At 35.1% G+C, this 24,450-nt stretch overlaps 1 protein-coding gene across 2 annotated transcripts; it reads right to left on the reverse strand.

Moving 5' to 3' along the window:
- Positions 1-3,514: 3,514 nt before the first annotated feature.
- Positions 3,515-23,341, reverse strand: LOC123535907 (farnesyl pyrophosphate synthase-like). 2 transcript variants are annotated; one of them, XM_053529294.1, is made up of 9 exons: positions 23,141-23,335; positions 18,590-18,752; positions 18,072-18,206; positions 16,685-16,765; positions 14,131-14,253; positions 13,043-13,207; positions 10,283-10,360; positions 9,843-9,977; positions 3,515-7,107 (listed from the first exon to the last, which is right to left on the reverse strand). In XM_053529294.1, exons 1-9 carry the CDS (start codon positions 23,176-23,178, stop codon positions 6,907-6,909), a joined length of 1,119 nt encoding a protein of 372 aa, XP_053385269.1. In that variant the 5' UTR covers positions 23,179-23,335; the 3' UTR covers positions 3,515-6,906. The 2 variants fall into 2 exon arrangements, with proteins under 2 accessions (XP_053385269.1, XP_053385270.1); XM_053529295.1 differs by lacking the exon at positions 10,283-10,360 and having other exon boundaries at positions 23,141-23,341.
- Between the last annotated feature and the right edge of the window lie 1,109 nt (positions 23,342-24,450).

Here is a 24,450-nt window from a genome sequence, read left to right on the forward strand (position 1 = left end):
GTTTTTTTGTTTGTTTTTTTCTTTTGTTTGTTTGTTTGTTTGTTTGTTTTGAGAAAGTGCACTGAGCTAATTTTTGCGGTGTTTTTAGATCAGCGATCATTTTTAGTAATACCTCCGTTTTTTCTTGGTTAACTTATGAATGTACATGTGACCTTAGTAGAGTAATCTACATTTATACTTAAACCTCATTTCTGCAGAAAAAACTTTTAATAATTTTAGCATGAATATTATCTTAACACATATTTCCGACAAATAAATAGAGGATATTTGTTTGTTTCGGTAAAATATCAATTTAATTTCACAAGTGTTGTTAATTACCATTCGGAATAAATGTACTGCTAACTGTGGTTCCATGAAAAAGCATATCATAACATCAGACTATATCTTTAAATTGTCGTCAGATGTGTAGTCTGTACAGCAGACGACCTAATGATATGGCAAAAAAGTCTTCTGTATCTCCCCCAAAAATGACGTTTTCAAGGGCAGATAACTCTTTTTCGAATCCGGTGACCTATGATTTTTATTGCATTTTTTTTTGTTTCTTATTAGATGATTGTCCTTCAATATCCAAAGTTTAAAGAAGTTCTGTTATTGGGAAAATTTTCGCCCATCTCATATACAGGGAATTCTAGCGTACGCCTTTAATACATTATTGGTATTAATACAATATTACATGTATCACTAATAATTGATAAATCTACTCCGAAAATACACATTTCTTTTCAACAATCTATAATGAAATTATTGACAAACAATAATTGGACACGTCTTCAATAATATCTGATGTCATGTTCAGCGTATAAATACCAAGCTCTGAACAAACACGGAACCACAGTTCCATACGGCTGCCAGGCCAGTCAGACCGTCGGTTGGTTTTCACTGAAAAATCGGCCCTAGAAAATCCTCTTAGCATTTGAATGAAAATGGCATTTAATGAAAACCCATAGACAAGGGTTCGAATCTTTCATGCGACTTAATAAACGTTTTTCTATAGAATGCTATTTTGTTCACTTATAATAACGGGCTAATTGACCCCAAAGCGCTCACCTGTGTAAAAGGTTACACATGCTTTTGTATAACATAATGGTACAGGTACAGAGTTACATGTCACACTCAGTGGTGTGGCCATTTTTTAACCTAGTGCAATAATTTGAATATATGAAGAAGACAGTCAAGCCCTTATATCACATGCCAAATATAAAGGCTCTAGCTTTATGGCTTCAGAGAATCAGCCTATAATAAAAATTTGGCTCAGGGGCGTGGCCATTTTTTAACCTAGGGCAATACTTTGAACAATTATGGTAGAGAGCCAAACACCGATACCAAATGCCAAATATCAAGGCTCTGAGTATTATGGTTTCAGAGAAGATTTTCAAAGTCTCCTATATATAAGCCAATAGTATATACATGTCACAGTTGGGAGCTTAGCCAACCGCCTCGGTAGCCTAGTGGTACAGCGTCCGCTTCGAGTGCGGGAATTCGTGGGTTCGATCCCCGGCCGTCTCATACCAAAGACGTAAAAAATAGTACTAGCAGCTCCCTCGCTTGGCGCTCAGCATTAAGAGGGCAATGCTAGGACTGATCAGCCCGGTTTCAGTATAATGTGACTGGGTGGGGTATCATGTCACGTGTCTACAGCGTGATATTCCAGTGAGGCAGCACTATAAAGTTGGGCATTGTGCTCACTGCTACAAGTAGACACCGTCGTTTATATGACTGAAAAATTGTTGAAAAAGACGTTAAACCCAAACACACACCCACATTTTAAACAGCAATATTTGAACAGTTATATAGAGAGTCAAACCCCGATATCGTACGCCAACTGTCAAGGAATTCAAGGAATCAAGCTATTAAATGGATTTAGAGAAGATGATACTCAAAGTTTCTTATATATTAGCCTATATTATCTACATGTCACACACGAGCATGGCTTTTTTTAACCTCGGGCAATAATTTGAAAAAATACGGTAGACAGTCAAACCCTGATATAACACGCCAAATATCAAGGCTCTAGCTATTATAGATTCAGAAGATGTTCACAGTTTCTTATATATAAGCCTATAGTTAGTACATGTCACACACAGGGGGTGTGGCCACTTTTGACACTAGGGCAATAATATGAAACCTATGGTAAAGAGTCATACCCTTATTTCACATGCCAAATATCAAAGTTCTAGCTAAAACGGCTCTAGAGAAGAAGATTTTCAAAGTTTTATATGCATGTATGCATATAGTATATACATGCCACACCAAGGGACGTGGCCATTTTGGACCCTGGAGCAATAATTTGAACAAATATGATAGAGTCAAAATCCCGATATCACAAGCCAAACATCAAGGCTCTAGCTATCATCGCTATAGGGTAGATTTTTAAAGTTTGGTAGCTGAAAACCTATTTCTAACCATTGAGACCCGTATGTTCAAAGAACTGGAACCATTTGAAAATCTTTTAAAGAAGGCCACCCAGAGATCACTTGTGTAAAGTTTCATCAAAATCCATTTAGTGGTTTTGGAGCAGATGCTGTTTAAAGAAATTGTTGGCGACAATGGCATGATGCACAATGGACACAGCGTCATCAAAATAGTTCATCATGAGCACTTTATGCTCAGGTCCAGGTAGTGGTCGCAAATATGCTGTCGAAATAAGCTACAGTTGCTTTGGAAAAGTCATTGCAAAAGGTAGGAAGGACTCCTGCAATGTTTCCCTTCGAATTCTTTAAAGAATAACTCTTCAGCTTAGAGGAGGAACACCTTTGATTACCTTTAGGACTTATTTTAGACAAAGACGCGCTTTGGTGCACCTTAATTGGTAGAATCACCAACCATTTGTAATCCAGTTGAGTCTCTTCTTCAAATGAGTGATTAGGACTGGACTTTAAAAGAAGAAAGGTGACGGAGGTGATTTCTAAGCTGACCTTCGGGGATTGTATTAGATAAGGACTCCAGGGTAGAACCACAGACCTTCTAAACCTATCTGGTTAACTTCCTCACATGACAAAAAGAACAAGGCTTGAACATATAGAGCGGAGGAACAGATGACCTTAAACACATGGCCAAAGAGGCCCTGAATTCATGTGGGGAAACGTGTTAATTACTTGTCGAGAACCTATGAAATCAAGAGACAACAATCTGTAACCATTTCTAAAATGGAATGGTCCATCATTAAATTTGGACAGTAACACTTATTTTTTGAAGGGGTGTTCAATGTAAATTTACTGACTGAATAGTGAGCAGTGCTGACCATGATCAGCCTGAACGGATGTGCAGGCAGATTTTGGTCTGCACTGGTCGCAAAGGCAGTCACATGCTAAAGGTTTAGTTACCACTGCTGAAAATGGCGTTAACTAATAAATCAAATGAAGAAATAAATAGCGACTGAAATATGCTTTTGTAAACACCTTCAGGTATACATCTAACATACATGCAGTATTTCATTTGCAGTTTTCACGGTCAGCCACAAACAGACTAAATAAGGAGGTGAAACAATGTGATATAAATGAAAACTTGACAAAAGTTCTTGTTTTTACATTTAATATAAAATCCACTTTGTTGGTATGAGTACATCTGCAGATGATAAAAGTAAAACGTCATGATTTACAAAACAGCTGTTCAATATACATTGTATCTATATGTAGAAATACTTGCCAAAAAACTTGCCATAATGGAAACAAAAACAGTAAAGCTAAATATGTGATAAGTTCATATAATAAATGACAACTAAAACTGTTGTGAAACTATGATATAAAACAGCATAAAACAAGGCAAAACTATTTTAACCGAATATAAGTTTAAATATTATAAATAAACAATCAAAGACATTGCACAAAAACATGGATGAATTTAAACCCCCGTCAGGGCTTCCCTTTCTATTTACTCAGGAAGGCAAAAACTCTCAAACTCTCAGCCCTTTGATATACAGTTGAAATTCAGTATCTCGAATGCCAAGGGATCGAGCCTTTTACTTTGAGATAACAAAACTGTGACTTAAAATGAGCCGTGCCATGGGAAAACCAACATAGTGGCTTTGCGACCAGCATGGATCAAGACCAGCCTGTGCATCCGCACAGTCTGGTCAGGATCCATGCTGTTCGCTAACAGTTTCTCTAATTCCAATAGGCTTTGAAAGTGAACAGCATGGATCCTGACCAGACTGCGCAGATCCGCAGGCTGGTCTGGATCCAGGCTGGTCGCAAAGCCACTATGTTGGTTTTCTCATGGCACAGCTCAAATGTTATTTTGTGCACGTTTTTGGGAAAAGATTTGAAAATGTCTTCAAGATAGCTGGAATTTTGAGAGAAGCAAGTTCAAGATATCGAGTTTCAATAGTATATTTCAAACAAGAGCACCGCCTGTGGGTGCCATTGCACGTCTGCAAGTGCTAGACAATATGTAAGAAAGAAGTTATAGTTCAAATTTTCTATGTACAAAAAGGGCCATAATTCTGACAAAATGCATGTTACAGTTATGGTTCTTGGCCTACATAGTCCCCTAAAGATGATAAACAAGTGTGAAAAGTTTCAGAGCTGTAGCTCTTGTAGTTTTTAAGAAAAGGTGGACCTAAACAAAAATTTCAACCGACACCAACGCCGATGCCAGCCGTCAAGTGATGAAAATACCTAGTACATTTGTAGCTTTATTTAAACAAGAGGACCATGATGGTCCTGAATCGCTAACCTCTTCCCACATGATCCAGTTTTGAGTATGACGTCGTTTTTTCTATTATTTGACATAGTGACCTAGTTTTTGAGCTCATGTGACCCAGTTTTGAATTTGACCTAGATATTATCAAGATAAAAATTCTGACCAATTTTCATGAAGATCTCATGAAAAATATGGTCTCTAGAGAGGTCACAAGGTTTTTCTATTATTTGACCTATTGACCTAGTGTTTTGAGGCACGTGACCCAGTTTCAAACTTGACCTAGATATCATCAAGGTGAACATTCTGACCAATTTTCATGAAGATCCATTCAAGGGTATGGCCTCTAGAGAGGTCACAAGGTTTTTCTATTTCAAGACCTACTGACCTAGTTTTTGATCGCAGTTGACCCAGTTTCAAACTTGACCTAGATATCATCAAGATATACATTCAGACCAACTTTCATACAGATCCCATGAAAAATATGGCCTCAAGAGAGGTCACAACGTTTTTTCATTATTTGACCTACTGACCTACTTTTTGAAGGCACGTGACCCACTTTCGAACTTGACCTAGATATCATCAAGATGAACATTCTGACCAATTTTTATGGAGATCAATTCAAAAGTATGGCCTCTAGAGAGGTCACAAGGTTTTTCTATTTTTAGACATACTGACCTAGTTTTTGACCGCACATGACCCTGTTTCGAACTTGACCTAGATATCATCAAGATGAACATTCAGACCAAATTTCATGAAGATCCATTGAAAAATATGGCCTTTAGAGAGGTCACAAGGTTTTTCTATTATTTGACCTACTGACCTAGTTTTTGACGGCACATGACCCACTTTCGAACTTGACCTAGATATCATCAAGATGAACATTCAGACCAACTTTCATACAGATCCCATGGAAAATATGGCCTCTGGAGAGGTCACAAGGTTTTTCTATTATTTGACCTACTGACCTAGTTTTTGATGGCACATGACCCACTTTCGAACTTGACTTAGATATCATCAAGGTGAACATTCTGACCAATTTTCATGAAGATTTCCTGAAATATATGGCCTCTAGAGAGGTCACAAGGTTTTTCTATTTTTAGACCTACTGACCTAGTTTTTGACCGCACGTGACCCAGTTTCGAACCTGACCTAGATATCATCAAGATAAACATTCAGACCAACTTTCATACAGATCCCATGAAAAATATGTCCTTTAGAGAGGTCACAAGGTTTTTCTATTATTTGACCTACTGACCTAGTTTTTGAGGGCACGTGACCCAGTTTCGAACTTGACCTAGATATCATCAAGGTGAACGTTCTGACCAACTTTCATGAAGATCTTGTGAAACATATGGCCTCTGGAGAGGTCACAAGGTTTTTATATTTTTAGACCTACTGACCTAGTTTTTGAAGGCATGTGACCCAGTTTCGAACTTGACCTAGATATCATCAAGGTGAACATTCTGACCAATTTTCATGAAGATCCATTGAAAATTATGGCCTCTAGAGAGGTCACAAGGTTTTTCTATTTTTAGACCTATTGACCTAGTTTTTGACCGCACGTGACCCAGTTTCGAACTTGACCTAGATATCATCAAGGTGAACATTCTGAGCAATTTTCATAAAGACCCCATGAAAAATGTGACCTCTAGAGTGGTCACAAGCAAAAGTTTACGCACGGACGCATGGACGGACGACGGACGCCGCGCGATCACAAAAGCTCACCTTGTCACTTTGTGACAGGTGAGCTAAAAATCAGATGAGTTAATAAATCATACATATAAAATTATCAATTTCAAACAATGAACAAAAATATCATATTCATGATTAAGTTGTTTTTTGTGGATTACATTAATTCAGTAGATTCAGAAGTGAAAAAAGAATAGGGAAGTAGGGAGAAGGGAAATCGTATAAAGGCTGTAGAGTGAAATCTTCAGCACTGAGAATAATAATGCAAAAAGAAAGGTACAGGAGACAGCATGTTGAGTTTCTGGAATGTTTTGTCAAGGTCATTACACAAAGCAGACGATCATTCCAAAAATGAAGCATACACAAACTTTAAGATGATTGCAAACCTGATATAGAATCTTTGAGATTCATCAAAATATGAGCATCTTTTTTCAGCAAGCTACATGTACCTTTTCTTGATTGCTTATCTTCTCCTTAGCTACATGTACCTTTTATTATAATATTGCTTAACTGTCTTCTGTTTAACAGCCTCTTGTGTCATATTCAAAACATTCGTATGTCTGATATACCTAAACTCTATTTATTTCTCTTGTAAATCTTTTGAACGAAAGCTTTAAACATGTCTTTTGGTAAATCTCCACTACACTTTTCTATAAGCTCTAAGATTTCCTGAAAACTACTTTCTTCAAAGTCTCTAAACTCTTGTTCAAGTTTTAGCTCCTTGTACAATGCTTTCACTTTGACAACTTTTGTCTCGTCTGAGCTTCCATAGTTTTCCTGAAGGGAAAAATGAAACACAACATGAATTTTGTTTGATTAAAATCAAAAAGTAAATATGAGCCCGCCATGAGAAAACCAACATATTGGCTTTGTGCAGTCTGGTCAGGATCCATGCTGTTTGCTTTTAAAGCCTACTATAATTAGAGAAACTGTCAGCGAACAGCATGGATCCTGACCAGACTGCGCGGATGCGCAGGCTGGTCTGGTCCATGCCGGTCGCAAAGCCACTATATTGTTTTTCTCATGGCATGGCTCAATTATGTTTATTCATAACAAAGTCCAATGAAAAGAAAATCACAAGGACTTTAAAACTGCAGTTTTATACCTCAGAATGTAGGATGATCATTGTTCAGCTTCTCTACACTGAAAACAACTCAGAAGATCAAAATGAGTTTTCTGTACAAAAGTTATTGCTCTGCATCTGCTTCTGTAGAAAAGTGTTAATTTTGCTCTTGAGAGTTGTTAACAGAAGCTTTACTGTATCCCCTTCAATTAGGTATAGGAGGAAAAATTGTTTCATTAGCTCAAAGGATTGGTAATTGATAAGTGCAAATATTTACATAATTTGTGTTTAAGGGACATCATCATCTGTGACATCATCTGTGACATAAGTCTCTTATGTTTCTTTCTTTATGTCATTTCAGCATTCTCCATTGCTTGTATGAGTTATATTTATAGCCAAAGAATGTTGAAATAACAGACAAGAATGACAACATGGAAATTGCAAATTTTCGTTACAAGTCCACTTACTTAACTCAACATGCAAAAGCCATTAATTTCTGACATATGTCATTAGGAAGTAAGTGGATATTACATATTATTTCTGAAAAGTGAACTTAATGAGGTAGGTTACCTTAATATTTGTATGTGTGCATGTCAAACCGGAAGCTAACTTGACGATTTACGATGAGGTTTACGACAAACTAAATGTGCTTATATATCCATTCTTCTGAAAACAAATCATGAACCTGTCTCCGATCTGATGCCTAATGCTTTAATAATGCAGAAATAATGAATATATTGCCGCAGAAACGCTTCAAAACAATGTTGCCTTAAAATGACGTCACTGACGTCATGACGTTACGTGTCAGTTACCGCGCGAAATTAATAGCTTTTATTTTGAAAGTACAAAATTCCGTGCATTTTCTTCACTTGAACTATTTTCAAACAGCCATTATTTGCTGAAATATTTTTATGAGTCTTTGGCTCTGAATAATAATCAATATTTTGCTTCTTTCATGTAGTTATATTGAAATGTTATGCAGAATGTAAGAAAATGGATGATGGTAACCAATGTTATTTGGAATATAGTTAGGTGAAATGTTACTTGTTACGGCCATTTTCAAAAAAAAAAAAAACTAGCAGTTTGATTTGTAATACCTATTTTCAGTTTCCGTTGATAATTTGTTACTAATATACTAAAACTAAGATCTAAAATTGTTCAAATTTCAATAGAAAATTGTTTTTTCTTGACTTGAATTGATGTTTCCATGGAAACGAAGCCCGTGACCTATATATCTAAATGTAAAATTCAAAAGTGTTGACACTGGTCTATCTAAGGAACACAGCTTTGGCTTTTTATTTTCATTTCAACAATATCCATGAGAATAATAGCCGTAAGCTAACGATATTTCCATGAAAAATGCCGGACGAAGGGTACTGCTGTAAGTATTTTAAGCTGTGAAATTTGTTTGAATAAATGCAAATAACAAGAAAATATATCTTATGTTAGAAATAATATGTTTTAAAGCTACATTAATAAGAAAGATAATTTTATTCAATATTTTTTATAAGAAGTAACAACAAAAAGCAAGATATAACCTATTTTAAACATCTCTGTTGCCATGGTTACTTTAAACTTTAAGAAAAATAGGGTACCATGTAAAGTGCTTGGTATTTTGCTAATAATATTACCCAAATATTCCATGTTGGCCATTAACAGAATGACACTGAATCCATCGAAAATCTCGTTTTTATAGACATAGTTGTTTAAAATGAGAGAAAATGCATTACCATGGCAACACGAGCCTCGCGACATATACATTTTAAACTTATATTAGAAAGCTAACGCGAATACTAGTAAAATTAACAATTATGCAGACTTCTATGGATATCAACGGAACTAAAATACACTGAAAAGTGTTAAATATCCGTATTTTCCTTCTTCTTTCAATATAATATATCTTTGAAGGGTCATGTTCTTCAAACCTGGAAAAAGATTGAACTTGAAGGGACAGAGATAAACAAAATTGAGATTGTAGCAGTAAAAACATCATATTACGTGAAATACAAAAAATTACTGCGGTTCAACTAATTTGAATTTACCCTGGTAACAAGGTAACCTACCTCCTTAAAGAAAATATTTCCAAGAAATACCAATGTATTAAGTTAAAAAGGGCCATAATTCTGACAAAATGCTTATTGTTTTTTACCTACTCACTAATCTAATGATGACAAACAAGTGTATAAAGTTTCAAAGCTATAGCTCTTAAAGTACTCATGAAAAGTGGACCTAAACAAAAACTTAAACCAAATAATTATAAGTTAGAAGTACAAAGAGGAAAATGCATCTGACAGTGATGGTTATTGGCCAACCTACTCATCTAATGATGAAAAACAAGTCTGCAAAGCTTCAAAGTTATAGCATTTACAGCTTTTGGGGAAAAAATATATCTTGCGAATATAGCGAAAATTAAACTCTCGCGAAAATTTCTGCTTTTATAATAACTAACCTTAAGAAGATTGAGTTGTTCTGGTGAAGCTTTCTGTAATGCTTTGATGACTAGCCAGCTACACTTGTTGTCTTGTATGTCAGTTCCTATCTTCCCTATCACAGCCTCGTCTCCATAACAATCTAAGAAGTCATCCTGCAAACATAGTATTCTGACTTGATAGACTCACTGACCCTGAGCTTATAATTGTTCAAATAAGTAAATAACACATTGAATCAAAATAATTTTCTGGAACTTAATAATTATATGCAGAAAAGAAAATAGAAATGAAAATTTCAATCGAAGAAACACTACTTATGTCATTTTTGCCAATTCAAATGCGTGTTTCCAGTCAAAGTGTAGGCACTTACCTCAAGTGGTAAGATGCAGCTATGCATATTACAGACATCTTTATATACAGTGGTATGAAAAACGTTACTAAAACACTGGCTTATACAAACCTGTACTTGGAAATATTCTCCCATTTTCAATAAAATATCTTTGGCACATTTATGATTGAAATCATCCGAAATGCCTGCCTGAAACATGTGGTATTTTATATAAAGTTATATGTACTAAACCATGTAATATACATAAATTTAAAACAAAAGCACCACCTTGCGGGTGCAGACGCTCATCTGATTTTTATTTGTCTCTGTATTTATAGAAATACTGTCCTACCCATGGTTTTCTAAGTCCAAAAGGGGCCATAATTCTTGCAAAAAGCAATATAGAGTGATGGTACTTGCTGTGCAGAATCAGCTTTTAATGGCAAACAACTGCTCCAAGTTTTAAAGCAAAAGCTTCGACAGTTTAGGAGAAAAGCTGACCTAAACACCGAGTTTAACAAAGAAGTCTGATTTTCTAAGTCCAAAAGGGGGCCATAATTCTTGCAAAAAGCATGATGGAGTTATGTTTCTTGCTGTACAGAGTCAGCTTTTGATGGTGAACAAGTGTTGCAAGTTTCAAAGCAAAAGCTTTGATAGTTTAGGAGAAAAATTGACCTAAACATAAAACTTAACCAAGAAATCTGATATTTTCTATGTCCAAAAGGGGCCATAATTCTTGCAAAAAGCAGGATGAAGTTATGTTTCTTGCTGTGCAGAGTCAACTTTTGATGGTGAACAAGTGTTGCAGTAACTTTAATAGTTTAGGAGAAAGGCTGACCTAAACATAAAACTGAACCAGACAACACAGACGCCGATCGAGTGATGATAATAACTCATCTTTCTTTTTTAAATTAAATGAGCTAAACACTGTACAACAACTTTGACAAAAACAATATTGTATTAAATTCAAAAACAATCTCATTTTCAAACAAGAGCTGTAACAGGAGACAGCCTGATCGGCTACTTCAATGTTGGACAGTGCAGTTGGGTATCTCCGAGGAAGCTGGAGCTGTCACTGGAGTGTTTAATGACTCCAATGTGGCTGAAGATATTGGACAATTGTTTAAATCTGGGTAAATGTATTCAGTAATAACAGAAATAGAGGTGAAGTGTTTCAAAATGTAAAATAAGTATAAAAGGGACAATATTCAAGGAAAATTTCTGGAAGTGTAATGTGTTAAATCATGTTGCTTGTAATGCGGAGCAACCACTTTTAGTCTGAATCAAATCTGTTTAGTAATAACTTCAGTGGATCAAAAGAGTATCATAATCTGAACCTGAAATTCTAAGTAAAAAGGGGGCATAACTCATAACATATTGGTGTCAGCATTATGGACCTTGTGTCATATCATGTGGGTGATGATGTGGAACAACTAATTTAAGTTTGAATAAACTCCATTTCATGACAACAGAGATATGGTAAAAAAACACCAATTTGAAAATTAAACTGAAATTTAAAGTAAAACAGGGACATGATTCATGATATATTCGCACCAGAGTTATGGACTTTGTGTTATATGATGAGGTTGATGATGTGGAAGAACTATTTTAAGACTGAATCAAATTCATTTAGTAAATAAGAAAGATATAGAGAAAGTGCACCAAAATTAACCTGAAATTCTACAAAGGAAGGGGGCATAATTCATAAAAAATTGGTGCCAGGTATTGAACCTTGTATCATATGATATGGCTGATGATGTGGATAACTATTTAAGTTTGAATCAAATCAATTTAGTAATAACTGAGATAGAATGGAAGTGCACCAAAACTATAACCTGAAATTTTAAGTAAAAAGGGGGGATAATTCATGAAATATTGGTGTGAGAGTTATGGCCTTTGGGCCAAAAGCAAATCCATGCAGTAATTACAGAGATCAAGAGAAAGTGCATCAAAATTGTAACCAAGGCGCTGAGCAGACATCAATGCGGATGCCGGACCGAGTAGGATACCTCTCCATATACTGTGCATAGTCAAGCTAAAAATACAGTGACAGAATTCCTTGCTCTGACTTATTCTGTGCTTTTCCTTATTTCAATTGTCTTAGGAATTACCAGTAATAGTCTATTTTAAGGTCACACTGACAATTCATGTAAAGGGTGACTATGCTTTTTCACCGTATTGGATCTGAGGTGTAGGGCCCGAGGTTCTCCTCTAGTCATTATTTCAGACACTTCCAAGTGCATAGACAGAAACAATGACCTTCAACAAGCTAGCTGGTTGCCACCTCACATGACTTAAAAGGTGCGCTGTCTTGTTTTTTTTATAGTATACAGGGCTTATATTCATTTTTATGGTATGCAACATCATATTCCATCTTCATTAACAAAACACTGCATGTACTTCAAAACCAAGTATAGTAAAACACTGTTCATTGAGCAGAAAAATGCTTGAGATATCAATGGTTAAGGGCTATCCAAACTTTGAAAATGGAAGGCTAACAGTCAGGGATCACAGGAATTGCTTGTATCAGCTCCGTTAGCACCATCGAATCTCAAGCTAACAGTCTTTCACTGTATATTGAATTCTTCTCAATTCTATCCACAGTATTATATAGATAATTAAATGAGCCACACCATGAGAAAACCAACACAGTGGCTTTGCGACCAGCATGGATCCTGACCAGCCTGCGCATCCACACAGTCTGGTCAGGATCCATGCTGTTTGCTTTCAAAGCCTATTGCTATTAGAGAAACTGTAAGCGAACAGCATGGATCCTGACCAGACTGCGCGAATGCACAGGCTGGTCTGGATCCATGCTGTTCGCAAAGCCACTATGTTGGTTTTCTCATGGCGCGGCTCAAATATTTTTGTATTAAAAGTCCAGTTACTTACCATATACATTGCAATTGCCACAGGTAGATAGAATGAGTAGAAGGCAGTTTTCCATTTCACAATAGCATTATATTTTTCTATAGTGTATCTACTGAAGTCTACAGTCCCAGCGGGTGGGGAAACTGTCATGTCTAAACACTGCCCTGTTATTGTACAGTGAGTAATCTGAAAACCAAAGTCAAAATGAAAATTGTTTTGCGTAAGTTCAGGAATGTTTGTTCAATATAACAAGTCCTATGATACAGTTTTGTTTTGTTTTCTACACTACAAGGACACTATGACTACGGTAAGAGGCAAGTGGTTAAGTTAGCCATGGAGGCCTCTCCAATGATAAAAGCTGTGGATGAGATGACTGAATTTGAATCACATGCCCTTCACCTCTCGGCTTGGTTCGTCTTCCCCATTAGACTAAAAGTCACAATTAAGATTTCAATTTTGTCTGCTTGATTAAAAATCATAACAACCTAAAGGAACAAAATAGGCTCCACTCATCTAATTTATACCAGACTTCCAAATGAGGAAATTGTCTATTACATGTAGAGAACAGATGAGTCCTGCTAGAGAATTTAGGAACACTTGTTGCTGTTACTAAGTTGTTAAATTACCTGTCCACAGTTAAATGACAAAAAAAAACAGAATGACTCTTGCTAGGGAATGAACAGTAAACTGGCAAAACTCATATTAAATAAAGGTGTTACATTTTTCCATTAAGCCTTTGTAATTTTCTTAAATCTTGGAAATGGTGTTTCATACAACAGCAATGTAACTACATGCTGTCATGCTAAGTGGAACAGTCCACTATTAATGTTTTATAGAAAATTCTTTGTAGGGTTCAGAAGACTCAAATCAAATGGGAATCTAAAGCTCAAATATTTGACCTTCACTTGTGACCTTAACCTTAGACCAATGCAAAGTGAACATTGCATGTCTTCTTAATAAGTGGAATATTCAAGACAATTTTCATATATATCTTTTAAGAAGTTAAAAGGACATGGACCAAACTGGACAGACTGAGGAACAGTGATGGATGGACAAAGTTATTTTAACTGTACACCCCATCGACAATGGTGGATAACAAATGATATTACCTCATGGAAAAGTTCTATGATGTTGATATAATATGGCTTATCTCGAATATAATGTTTGAGTATTTTGTATATACATGACTCGAGGTATACACCATCATTGATCGCTTCCAGTCCAACATTTTCCTGAAATAATGCAGAAATCATGTTTACATAGTTTACAATACTTAACATCAAGATGATTTATCTTATAATGTAACACTGCATATGTGTAACTTTTCGTCACATTGCATAATGTGTAACTCTTCATAACATTGCATATGTGTTACTCTTTGTTACATTGCATATGTGTAACTCCTCATAACATTTCACGTGTAACTCTTTGTAACAATGCATATGTGTAACTCTTTGTAACATTGCATATGTGTAACTCTTCTGGCTGTAGAGAAACACTTAACAATTTCAGATGTATAAACTGAAATAACATTAAGGAAAACAGGAGCTGTATTCTTCAACGTTTCAATTCCAAGACTTAGACTTATGAACAACAAATATTCTATTCATCATAACTGTTTCACCCTTTGCCTGCTAAATTTCTAAAATGGACTGGTCCATCATTCAATTTGGGCAAAACCGCTTATTATTCAAAGGGGTGTTCACTGAATGTGCAGGCTGATCTAGGTCTGCACTGGTCGCAAAGGCAAAATCACTTGCTGCCAGCAGGCTAAACTGGTAAAGGTTCAAGCAAACTTACACAAATGGAAAACAGGCTGAATTGTTTACAAAAAATCAAATGTGTCCGTCACAATCTGTGCTCATTTATTAATGACAGAGAAAACAAGAGTTGTCAGTTGACAGCGCGCTCGACTATTCTCAGTGCTTGATAGTATAATATAAGCTATAAGTAAAACTTTAACATTACAATAAGCATATTCTAAGTCGAAAAGGGGCCATAATTCAGTCAAAATGCTTGATAGAGTTGCCTCCTCCTTTTTACTGGTTGGGGTCATGATGGTAAACAAGTATGCAAAATATGAAAGCAATATCTCAATGGACTTTGAAAATATTTGGGGTGGTACACAAACTTTACATTACAATAAGCATATTCTAAGTCGAAAAGGGGCCATAATTAAGTCAAATGCTTGATAGAGTTGCCTCCTCCTTTTTACAGACTGAGGTCATGATGGTAAACAAGTATGCAAAATATGAAAGCAATATCTCAATGGACTTTGAAAAAATTTGGGGTGGTACGCAAACTTTAACATTTGTGTGACGCTAACGCTCACGCCTACGCCAGGGCGAGTAGGATGGCTCCCCTATTCTTCGAACAGTCGAGCTAAAAAAGAAAAATTTAGATCTAAGTTTCAGGCTGGCAGAAAGTGATTTTGCCTTTGCCTTTGCAACCAATACAGATCAAGATCAGCCTGCACATCCGTACAGGCATATCATGGTCTTTACTCTTCGCTATTCAGTCAGTAAATTTTCAGTGAAATAATAAAGGTATTTCCCAAATTGAATAACAGACCAGTCTGTTTTAGAAATTTAGCCTGCTAAGTGTTAAAAGTTTGATCAATATGGGGCATGAACATTCTGGCTTTTTATGTTCTGATCTCTGGGGTTGCTCTGTTCAAATTCAAACATTTATTTATTCTTTCATGTGAACTGAGAGTGTTAAAACTTAAGGTAGTTCTGCACGTTTGGATCGAATTTTTTTCTACAATGTAGAATTTGATTAAACTCTGATTTTTCAAAACTTCAGAATATACGTAGAGAATTCAGCAAATAAAAAGAATAGGGTCGTGTGCTTGATTTTTTGCTAGACCGATTTGAAAAAGTTGGACCTCACGCAATATTTCATAATGGGAGTCTATGGGAAAATCATAACTTTCAAAACATTTTTGCGAATAGAAATTATTCTACAATGTAGATTTTGATAAAACTTCTCATAGTTGTAAATAAACATTTGGCCTTTTATGTGGTGAAATAAAATGTATACGTCCGTGTGCTTATTTTTGAGATATTTGACCATGATTAAAGTGAAACGAATATTTCACGCTAATTTTAAGACATTATTTGAATTATTGAACGTGTCATATGTTTTAATATCATATATTTTGACTTTAGAAATATAGTAACAGTGCCATTTTAATAAATTTACACACAAGTTGTCATTAATTCATAAAATGATTTTCATTTCCGTACGCCGAAACCAGGCTTTATTCTACGTTTTCCGGATAAATGACGTTATGCCATCACTTCCGGTTTATCAAACGTGCAGAACTACCTTAAAAGAGTTCATCTACATTTTAATTTTCATTTTTTGTCAAGTTAAATGCCACACTAACACAATTATAGGTTAATACAGCGGCTTTCTAGCTTTTGATGGAAAGGTAAGATTTCAGGTGCTCCTCTGCGCATTACTGCATCACAGGTGTGCATTTGGGTAGAACAACTGACCTGTAAGTCAGCTGGATGACTTCCTCATGTAAAGAATACAATGCCCTAATCAAGGTTTCAAACCTACACTGAACAGGGCGCCGGGACAAGTGATTTAAAGTCAGCAACCTTAACTACTCGGCCACAGAAGTCACTTCTATTTACATAAAAGGCTACATACCTTCCTAAACCAGCAAGGCTGTCCTCGTCGGGTATATGACTGGTCCATTACATCATCCTCCACTAGAAAAAAAGCTTGCAACTGAAGTATAAAAACATGAACCTGATAAACTGGTTTGTTTATATCACTGTTACTTGACTAAATATAAATCTGTCAAAATATTCAAAGCAGTACTTCATACTGATATGTATATATCAGAAGTTTTGGTGAAAGCTTATCCTATGCCATTATAGAACTAAAGACATACCTTTCAAGGTAGACCTAAAAATGAAGATACTGTTTTTCTAAAATAAAGTTTCTCCTTACTATATCTTTAAAATATAGTTTCTCTTTACTGTATCTCTAAAATAAAGTTTCTCTTTACTGTTTCTCTAAAATATAGTTTCACTTTACTGTATCTCTAAAATAAAGTTTCTCTTTACTGTATCTCTAAAATATAGTTTCTCTTTACTGTATCTCTAAATACAATTTCGCTTTACTGTATCTCTAAAATAAAGTTTCTCTTTACCGTATCTCTAAAATACAGTTTCTCTTTACTGTATCTCTAAAATATAGTTTCTCTTTACCATGTTTACTGTATCTCTAAAATACAGTTTCTCTTTACTGTATCTCTAAATACAGTTTCGCTTTACTGAATCTCTGAAATAAAGTTGCTCTTTACTGTATCTCTAAAATACAGTTTCTCTTTACTGTATCTCTAAAGTGGAGTTTCTCTTTATTGTATCGCTAAAATATGTTATCTCTTTACTGTACCTCTGAAGTACAGTATAATTCTATTTTATCTCTAAATACTCTTTTGTACCTCTAAATTATCTATTTTCATCTCTTTACAATAGCTTCTCTCACATCTGTAGAATTGATTTTTATAGATACAGTACCATATCTCTGTATCTCTATAAATGATAGATTACTTTATCACTCTGTTAAATCTCTAAAAGAAATTTTTGTCCGGTTTAACGTCCTACAGACACAATTTTAATTCATATGGCGACTTTCCAGTTTTGATCGTAGAGGAAGACCACAGGTGCCCCTCCATGCATTATTGCATCATGGGTGGGAACCTGGGTAGAACCATCGACCTTCCGAAACCAGTTGGATGGCTTCCTCACATGAAGTATTCAACGCCCCGGGTGAGGCTCACATCGGTGAGGGGCAAGTGATTTGATGTCAGCGAACACAATCACTCGGCCATGGAGGCCCAATCTCTAAAGTATCTCATTATCATATCTCTAAAATAACAAATCTCTTAAAAATATGATATATTTATATCGTAATCTCTCTGTTTCTCTAAAATGTTGTATTGTGTTCTATATATGTGCATGTTATCTTATAATGAAATGCCACACACCACTGTCTATATAAACTAATAAGACTGTTATATATTTACCAATTCAATACACCATCCAAGAATCCTTGCAATTTTGATGTCACCCTCTTTTGGTTGTTCCTTAAGATATTTATATGCCATAACAACAAACATTCCTCGATTCTTCTTCCCATGTGGAACATTGTATTCAAGCACCTATTAAATATATCCTGTATTTTTAGCCTTAATTAGGCCTAAAGAACATATTCATCATTATAGTACATTGCTTATTGAACCTATATAATATATAAGTTAACTTCTGAATACAAAACATGCATGATGTCAAAGGCACCTTGAAATATCCTGTCTGTTTATAAATTAAATACAAAATATACATTTTGTGTATTATCTTTACCTTTCTTTATATAACATCAAACATACTTCCATGACATACTTCAAGTTGACTCATGTGCATTTTTCAAACTTGGTCAAAACAATTTCGACGACAGATCTTACTCGTATTGCATAATAAAAGTAAGACTTTAACTGAAAATTTTGTTTTAAAATTTTACAGAAATATGTAACACAAATTTACTTACCTCTTTAAACCACCTACTAGCATCTTTTCTTTCTGGGTCTTCTAGTTCAGCATTTACCAGCAACCCTACAAGTTCGGGGAAAATCTCATCAAATTGCTCAAGGTCAGTCGACATCTTCTGCTTCTTCTCACCACTGTGATCAGACCCACATCCATTAGTCAATCTGTGGAATTATTTACAAGTCGTATATTTTGACCAATTACACTGTGGGGAATCACATGATCAAAATAATCTCTAAACCAAAGTTGTATTTTGAAGAACATGAATAAATTTCCTGTCATGATAAGATATGAAATTTAAACATAGCCTATCATATGACTAATGAAAATTGTTAAATTATCATGGAGTTGACAATAATGATAGATATCCTATAATTACAAACACTAAGGAAAATAAGAAGTATCAGTTTCTTGAAGTGTTCCAGATAACCAGAAGGTGATTGTGATTGAAATCTATGTAGTTTAAGGATACATGTATGTTGGTGTATGATAGGCTGTATCTTAGATTTACAGCAAAAAATTCTTCAATATTATCCGACATTATTCATAAATCTATTTTGGTTTAGAGATTATTTTGATCATGTGATTCCCCACAGTGAATTACTGTATTTTTGTTATTAAGTCCATTTGCATACGTACAACGGGCCAGTGCAGTAAAAAAATACTAAAAACATATGCACAGGTCATAAGAATCACATATACAAATTCATTTCAATATTAAAGACTTCCAAAATTTGAAGGAAATACCAGTAGTAGACATGTTGATATGGTATAGAAAGAGAATACTTAAAACTAAAATTTGAGGAACTGAGCTTTTGGTGAATAAATCTGAACAAATCTTAATATTAGTAATAATGTTAGTAAATAATGCAGACACTATTCTTGATAGGATTTTTTCTAAAAAATGTCAAGTTTTTACCGGTACTTTATTTGAGAAATTCAATGGATTATTATTCCCAAGCCCCAAAAAAAATTTAACTAGTTGTCACAGGAGTGACGAATTATACCCCCACAATACGGCCTTGTCACAGAACTAAGGCACTATCAAAGCAGAATTTGCTTGACCTTTGACCTATTCACCTCTAAATCAATAATGGTCATCTGCTGGTCATACCGGTAATCAATCTCCTTATGAAGTTCCATGATCCTCGGCCCAAGCATTCTCAAGTTTTTGTCCTGAAACGGTTTAAATGTTCTGAGTCACTCTGACCTTTGACCTTTTGAACTCAGATTCAATAGAGGTGACTGTCATCTGCTTGTCATGACCAACCTCCCTATTATGTTTCAAGATCCTAGACCCAAGCGTTCTGAAATTATCGTCCGAAAACCATTTAACTAAGTTCCGGGTCACTGTGATCTTGACCTGTGGTGTACTTACCAGAAAAAACAATAGGGTCATCTGTTGGTCATGACAAACCCCACTATCAATTTTCATGATCCTAGGTCCAAGCATTCTCAAGTTATCATCCGGAAACGGTTTGACTGTTTCCGGTCATTGTGACCTTGACCTACTGACCTCAAAGTAAAACTTGACCTGTATTTTATCATGTAACACATGTATACCAAAATTTATGATCCTAGGCCAAAGCATTCTCAAGTTATCGTCAGGAAACCTTTCAACTGTTTCAGGTCATTGTGACCTTGGCATTTGACCTACTGACCTCAAAGCTGACCTCTACCTGTATTTCATGATGTTACAACTGTCAGTGTGTACTAAAATTTATGATCCTTGGCCAAAGCATTCTCAAGTTATCATCCGGAAACCGTTCAACATTTCAGGGTCACTGTGACCTTGACTTTTGACCTACTGACCTCAAAGTGGAACTTCACCTGTATTTCATGTTACAAGTGTGTGAAGTTTCAATCCTTTCCCATTAGTGGATACTGAGATACCAGCTTACATACAAAAACTTAACCAAAAATTGTTAAGTGGAAAAAGGGGCATAATTTTGAAAAAAAAATGCAAAGTAGAGTTATGGGACCTGCATAGTGCATGTCAGATCATGACATTGAACAAGTGTGTGAAGTTTCAATCCATTCCCATTAGTGGATACTGAGATACCAGCTTACATACAAAACCTTGATCAAAAACTACTAAGTGGAAAAAGGGGCATAATTTTGAAAAAAAATACAAGTGTGTGAATGTTCACAATTGCTAAGTGGAAAAGGGGGCACATTTTTGTAAAAAAGCTAAATAGAGTTAATGATCAGTTATGTAACCTGTGCAATATGTGTGTGAAGTTTCAATCCATTCCCACAAGTGGTTACTGAGATACCAGCTAACATACAAAAACTAAACATTAAAATCAGCCAATAGCTATAATGTTGCAATTTTTGACACCCGACTATTACTAAAAGGAGGTGGCTATTTCTACGGCTCTAAAGACAGTATTGTATGTCCATCTTGAACTGCATTGTACGGAATTAATTTAAATGGTATATTTTCGAACAAATTGTTTACTTTTCAGTATCACATCGAGAGAGAACTTTGCATGTCAATTTCCAAGAAAAAATAGTTATATATAAGGTGGTTTTGAAACGAAAAACGTATACGGGTGTTGATTTCACCCGATTCTACTGTATACGCAAATTTTAAGTGACAGGCAAAATCAAGATATAAACTTTAAAGTGATGATTTTTTAAAGAATCAGTTTAAGCTTTTATTCACGAAAAATGTTTGAGAGTGATGATTTGGACAGAATTTATATGCGAAGAAATCTCAAGTGAAAGGCAAAATAAAATCTAAAGTGTTGAATACTTTTTAAAACCCTTTTAAGCTTTTATTAAGAATATATTTCTACGTGTGCATGCCAATTTTCAAGAAAAAAAATACTTATACTAAGTATTAATTAGAAACGAAAAGTATATACGGGTGTTGATTTTGCCAGATGGTTATCGACATGCAAAATTAAGTCATAAAGTCATAAAGATTACAGGGAGCACTTTGGTAAAAATTATTATCATTTCATTTCAAACCACAGTTTGTGGTTCCCATATCTTGCCATCTAAATTAATTGCCTTATTTTTTCAGTTCACTTGGAGATAATTGTCTTTAAGATATGTAAGTGCTATTTTGCATTGTTTTAAAGAAAAGGAAGTAATATTCAAATCACTGAACTTAGCGCAGATATCGGTTAAAAACCAATAAGTACCGGTATGTTGTTAGTACCAGGTAAATAAATGGTTTATAGCGGTGGAAGAACAATTCATCAGATAATAGTTCGTACTGTTTTTCAAGGAATTTGTTTAATTTTTAAGAGTTTTACTTCAGTTTAGACCACAATTACTGCCTGTGCTTGTGAACATGTAGAAAATATTATAAGTCTTCTTATAAAACAATGCATTAGATAAGGAGTTTCACATTCTGAGTACATTTTCATATGTTTTTATTCAAAAGGGGAAATCTGGGTGAATTCGCCACTTTCAGGTGGTGATCAAATATTCATGCATTAAGGCTCTCATTGCCGGACAGTTACATATTGTGTGAAAATGCTTAACATAACATTGACAGGAAAATGTGTCATTTGATGGTTTTTGTAGCCTTTCTGGTACTAGAGGAAGAATCCAAGGGCTTGCCAGGCACGTTACAGTGAGGAAGCATTTTAGAGAGGGGGCGGGAGGCGGCGTACATTTTGAAAGTTTTTTTTAAATGGTTGTTAAAACCTCAAAAACAACTACAAAACTGCTGGACACAGCTAAAATTGACTCGTTGTCAGAAGATTGTTAAGAGAATTAACTTAATTGGCCAAATTATTGGGAGGGGTCGCTCTGGATGTGAAACTGAAAAGTAAACAGTTTGTTCGAAAATATACCAGTTGAATTAATTCAGTACAATGCAATTTTATTTATTTATTCATTTAAGTCTCATTCACATGCATACAAACATATATAAAACATAAAAACAATTTTTAAAAAGCATATGACTATTCTTGACATAGAATTATCTGAGACTGTCTTATCAAACATTAAATGACAACCGCAATACAAGGTGGACATACAAACTGTCTTTAGAGCCGTACAAATAGCCACCTGAGGGCTATTTCACTATTCTTACGGGAGAGCCGTAGGAACAGCCTGTGAGGCTATTCTTACGGGACCGTAGGAATAGCCATTTCCTTACTAAAAATTTGTATCTTGTAATTGTATCTTGTAACTTAACCAAATCCGGAAGTGGACGCAGGGATTGAGCTTTATCCCATAGAGGCCTGAGGGGACAATTACCACATACAAGCTAAGGCTTGTAGTATGATTACTTGTCAGCTAGAATGTAGGTTATGCGTCCGACTACCGGACAGCTAGACACGTCTTTACACACAATTGTCCTTGATTGAGGTTATAAGAATTAAGATACCATACTCACCTCACCTGTCAATTTTGCTGCCGAATAGAAATGTACAAATCTCAGAACTTTGAAACAAAAGTAAGCATTCGATTGCCATTGACAAAAGATCAAGCAAAAAGAACATCATCCACAAAAATGTCACGAACAAGTGAATTTCTTGTCGCGAATACACACGACAATCGTTAATAAAACCATATTCTTAAGACTTGCCTGATATCCTGATCAGTAGACTGGTGGACAGTTGTCATTTTAACACAGTTATTTTAACAACAGCAAGATACTAATCTTGTAATAGGAAAAACTAATGTGTAATTTCTATTTTTTACTTTCCATGTCACTGGAAGTTATTAACCTAAACGAAAGTAGAGGTCATGTAACGCTATATATTTTCGATAGGTTAAATGTCACTAAATACAATTCTTCTTTGTTTCTTATTATACCTCTTTCTGCTATTTTCGCGTTACATCTGGTCTCGCGGTATTTGATTTTTGCGAGAACAACAATGTGAAGCGCTCTCTATAGGTTACATTCTACCAATTCAATTCCTTCTTTATTTCATATTTATCGATACAATAAAATATTCAGACCTCATTTTCAGCATTTTAGAGCATTTCAATTATATGAAAACCATATATGGTCATTTAGTATGACATGTCTTCTCATCAAAAATAGAAAAATATTGACATGTTATGTTGTATATAAGAAAATTATCTGTTCTGAGAAACATCACCCTCTAAAAATGCCCCTATATGAAAACAGCCGTTTAGCAATTACGCGTAGGTAGACATTTTTCGCAAAGAACAAAACTTATTCCAGGAAATTCACAATGAAAATGGTCTAGATCTTTTCTCAATACAATAAGCAATTAAACTAAGCCAAAAATATAACGGTCACCTCCGCATGTCACTCATTACACCAGATTTCATCCATAGCATGAAACTACATTTTGGACTACTTCACTGTAACACTGAGTAGTCACTTCCGGTTTGGCGTAATCCGTCCTATAGGAAACAAATTTGTCGTGCTTTGAAAGCTGTCACACCCTATTTGTGTAAATTAATTAATATTTAGCCCAACAAATTTGACGCGATCCTAGGAAATATTGAGATAATTTTTTCATATGGGCAATATCCCCACTTGTTAAGATTGCCTCGTCACAAATATTAAACAATCTAAACGCCGAATTTTTTTGACTATATTAATGTTTAAATGCCCTCGTCGACCATTTGACAAAGTAAAGTCGATAATGAATTGTGTGTTGTTCAAATATTTCACGGAATTACCCTGCCACTGTTTTAAATTTACATTGCAATAATTGTTAATGTCTTACTAACGAAATTAATTTTGAAAATATAGGGGACCGATACATTTTACACTTTCACAGGGTCGGATGCCGTACCGCGAAATTAGTATTAACTCCCTCAACAAAAATGAAGGTCACATGCACCGAAAACATGATGGGTAGGTTTACGAAGTTAATAGGAAATAATAGCAATTTAATATTGATTTTCTTTCCTTTA

The sequence above is a fragment of the Mercenaria mercenaria genome, chromosome 17 (assembly GCF_021730395.1).
Source record: "Mercenaria mercenaria strain notata chromosome 17, MADL_Memer_1, whole genome shotgun sequence".
Taxonomy (NCBI): Eukaryota; Metazoa; Mollusca; class Bivalvia; order Venerida; family Veneridae; genus Mercenaria; species Mercenaria mercenaria.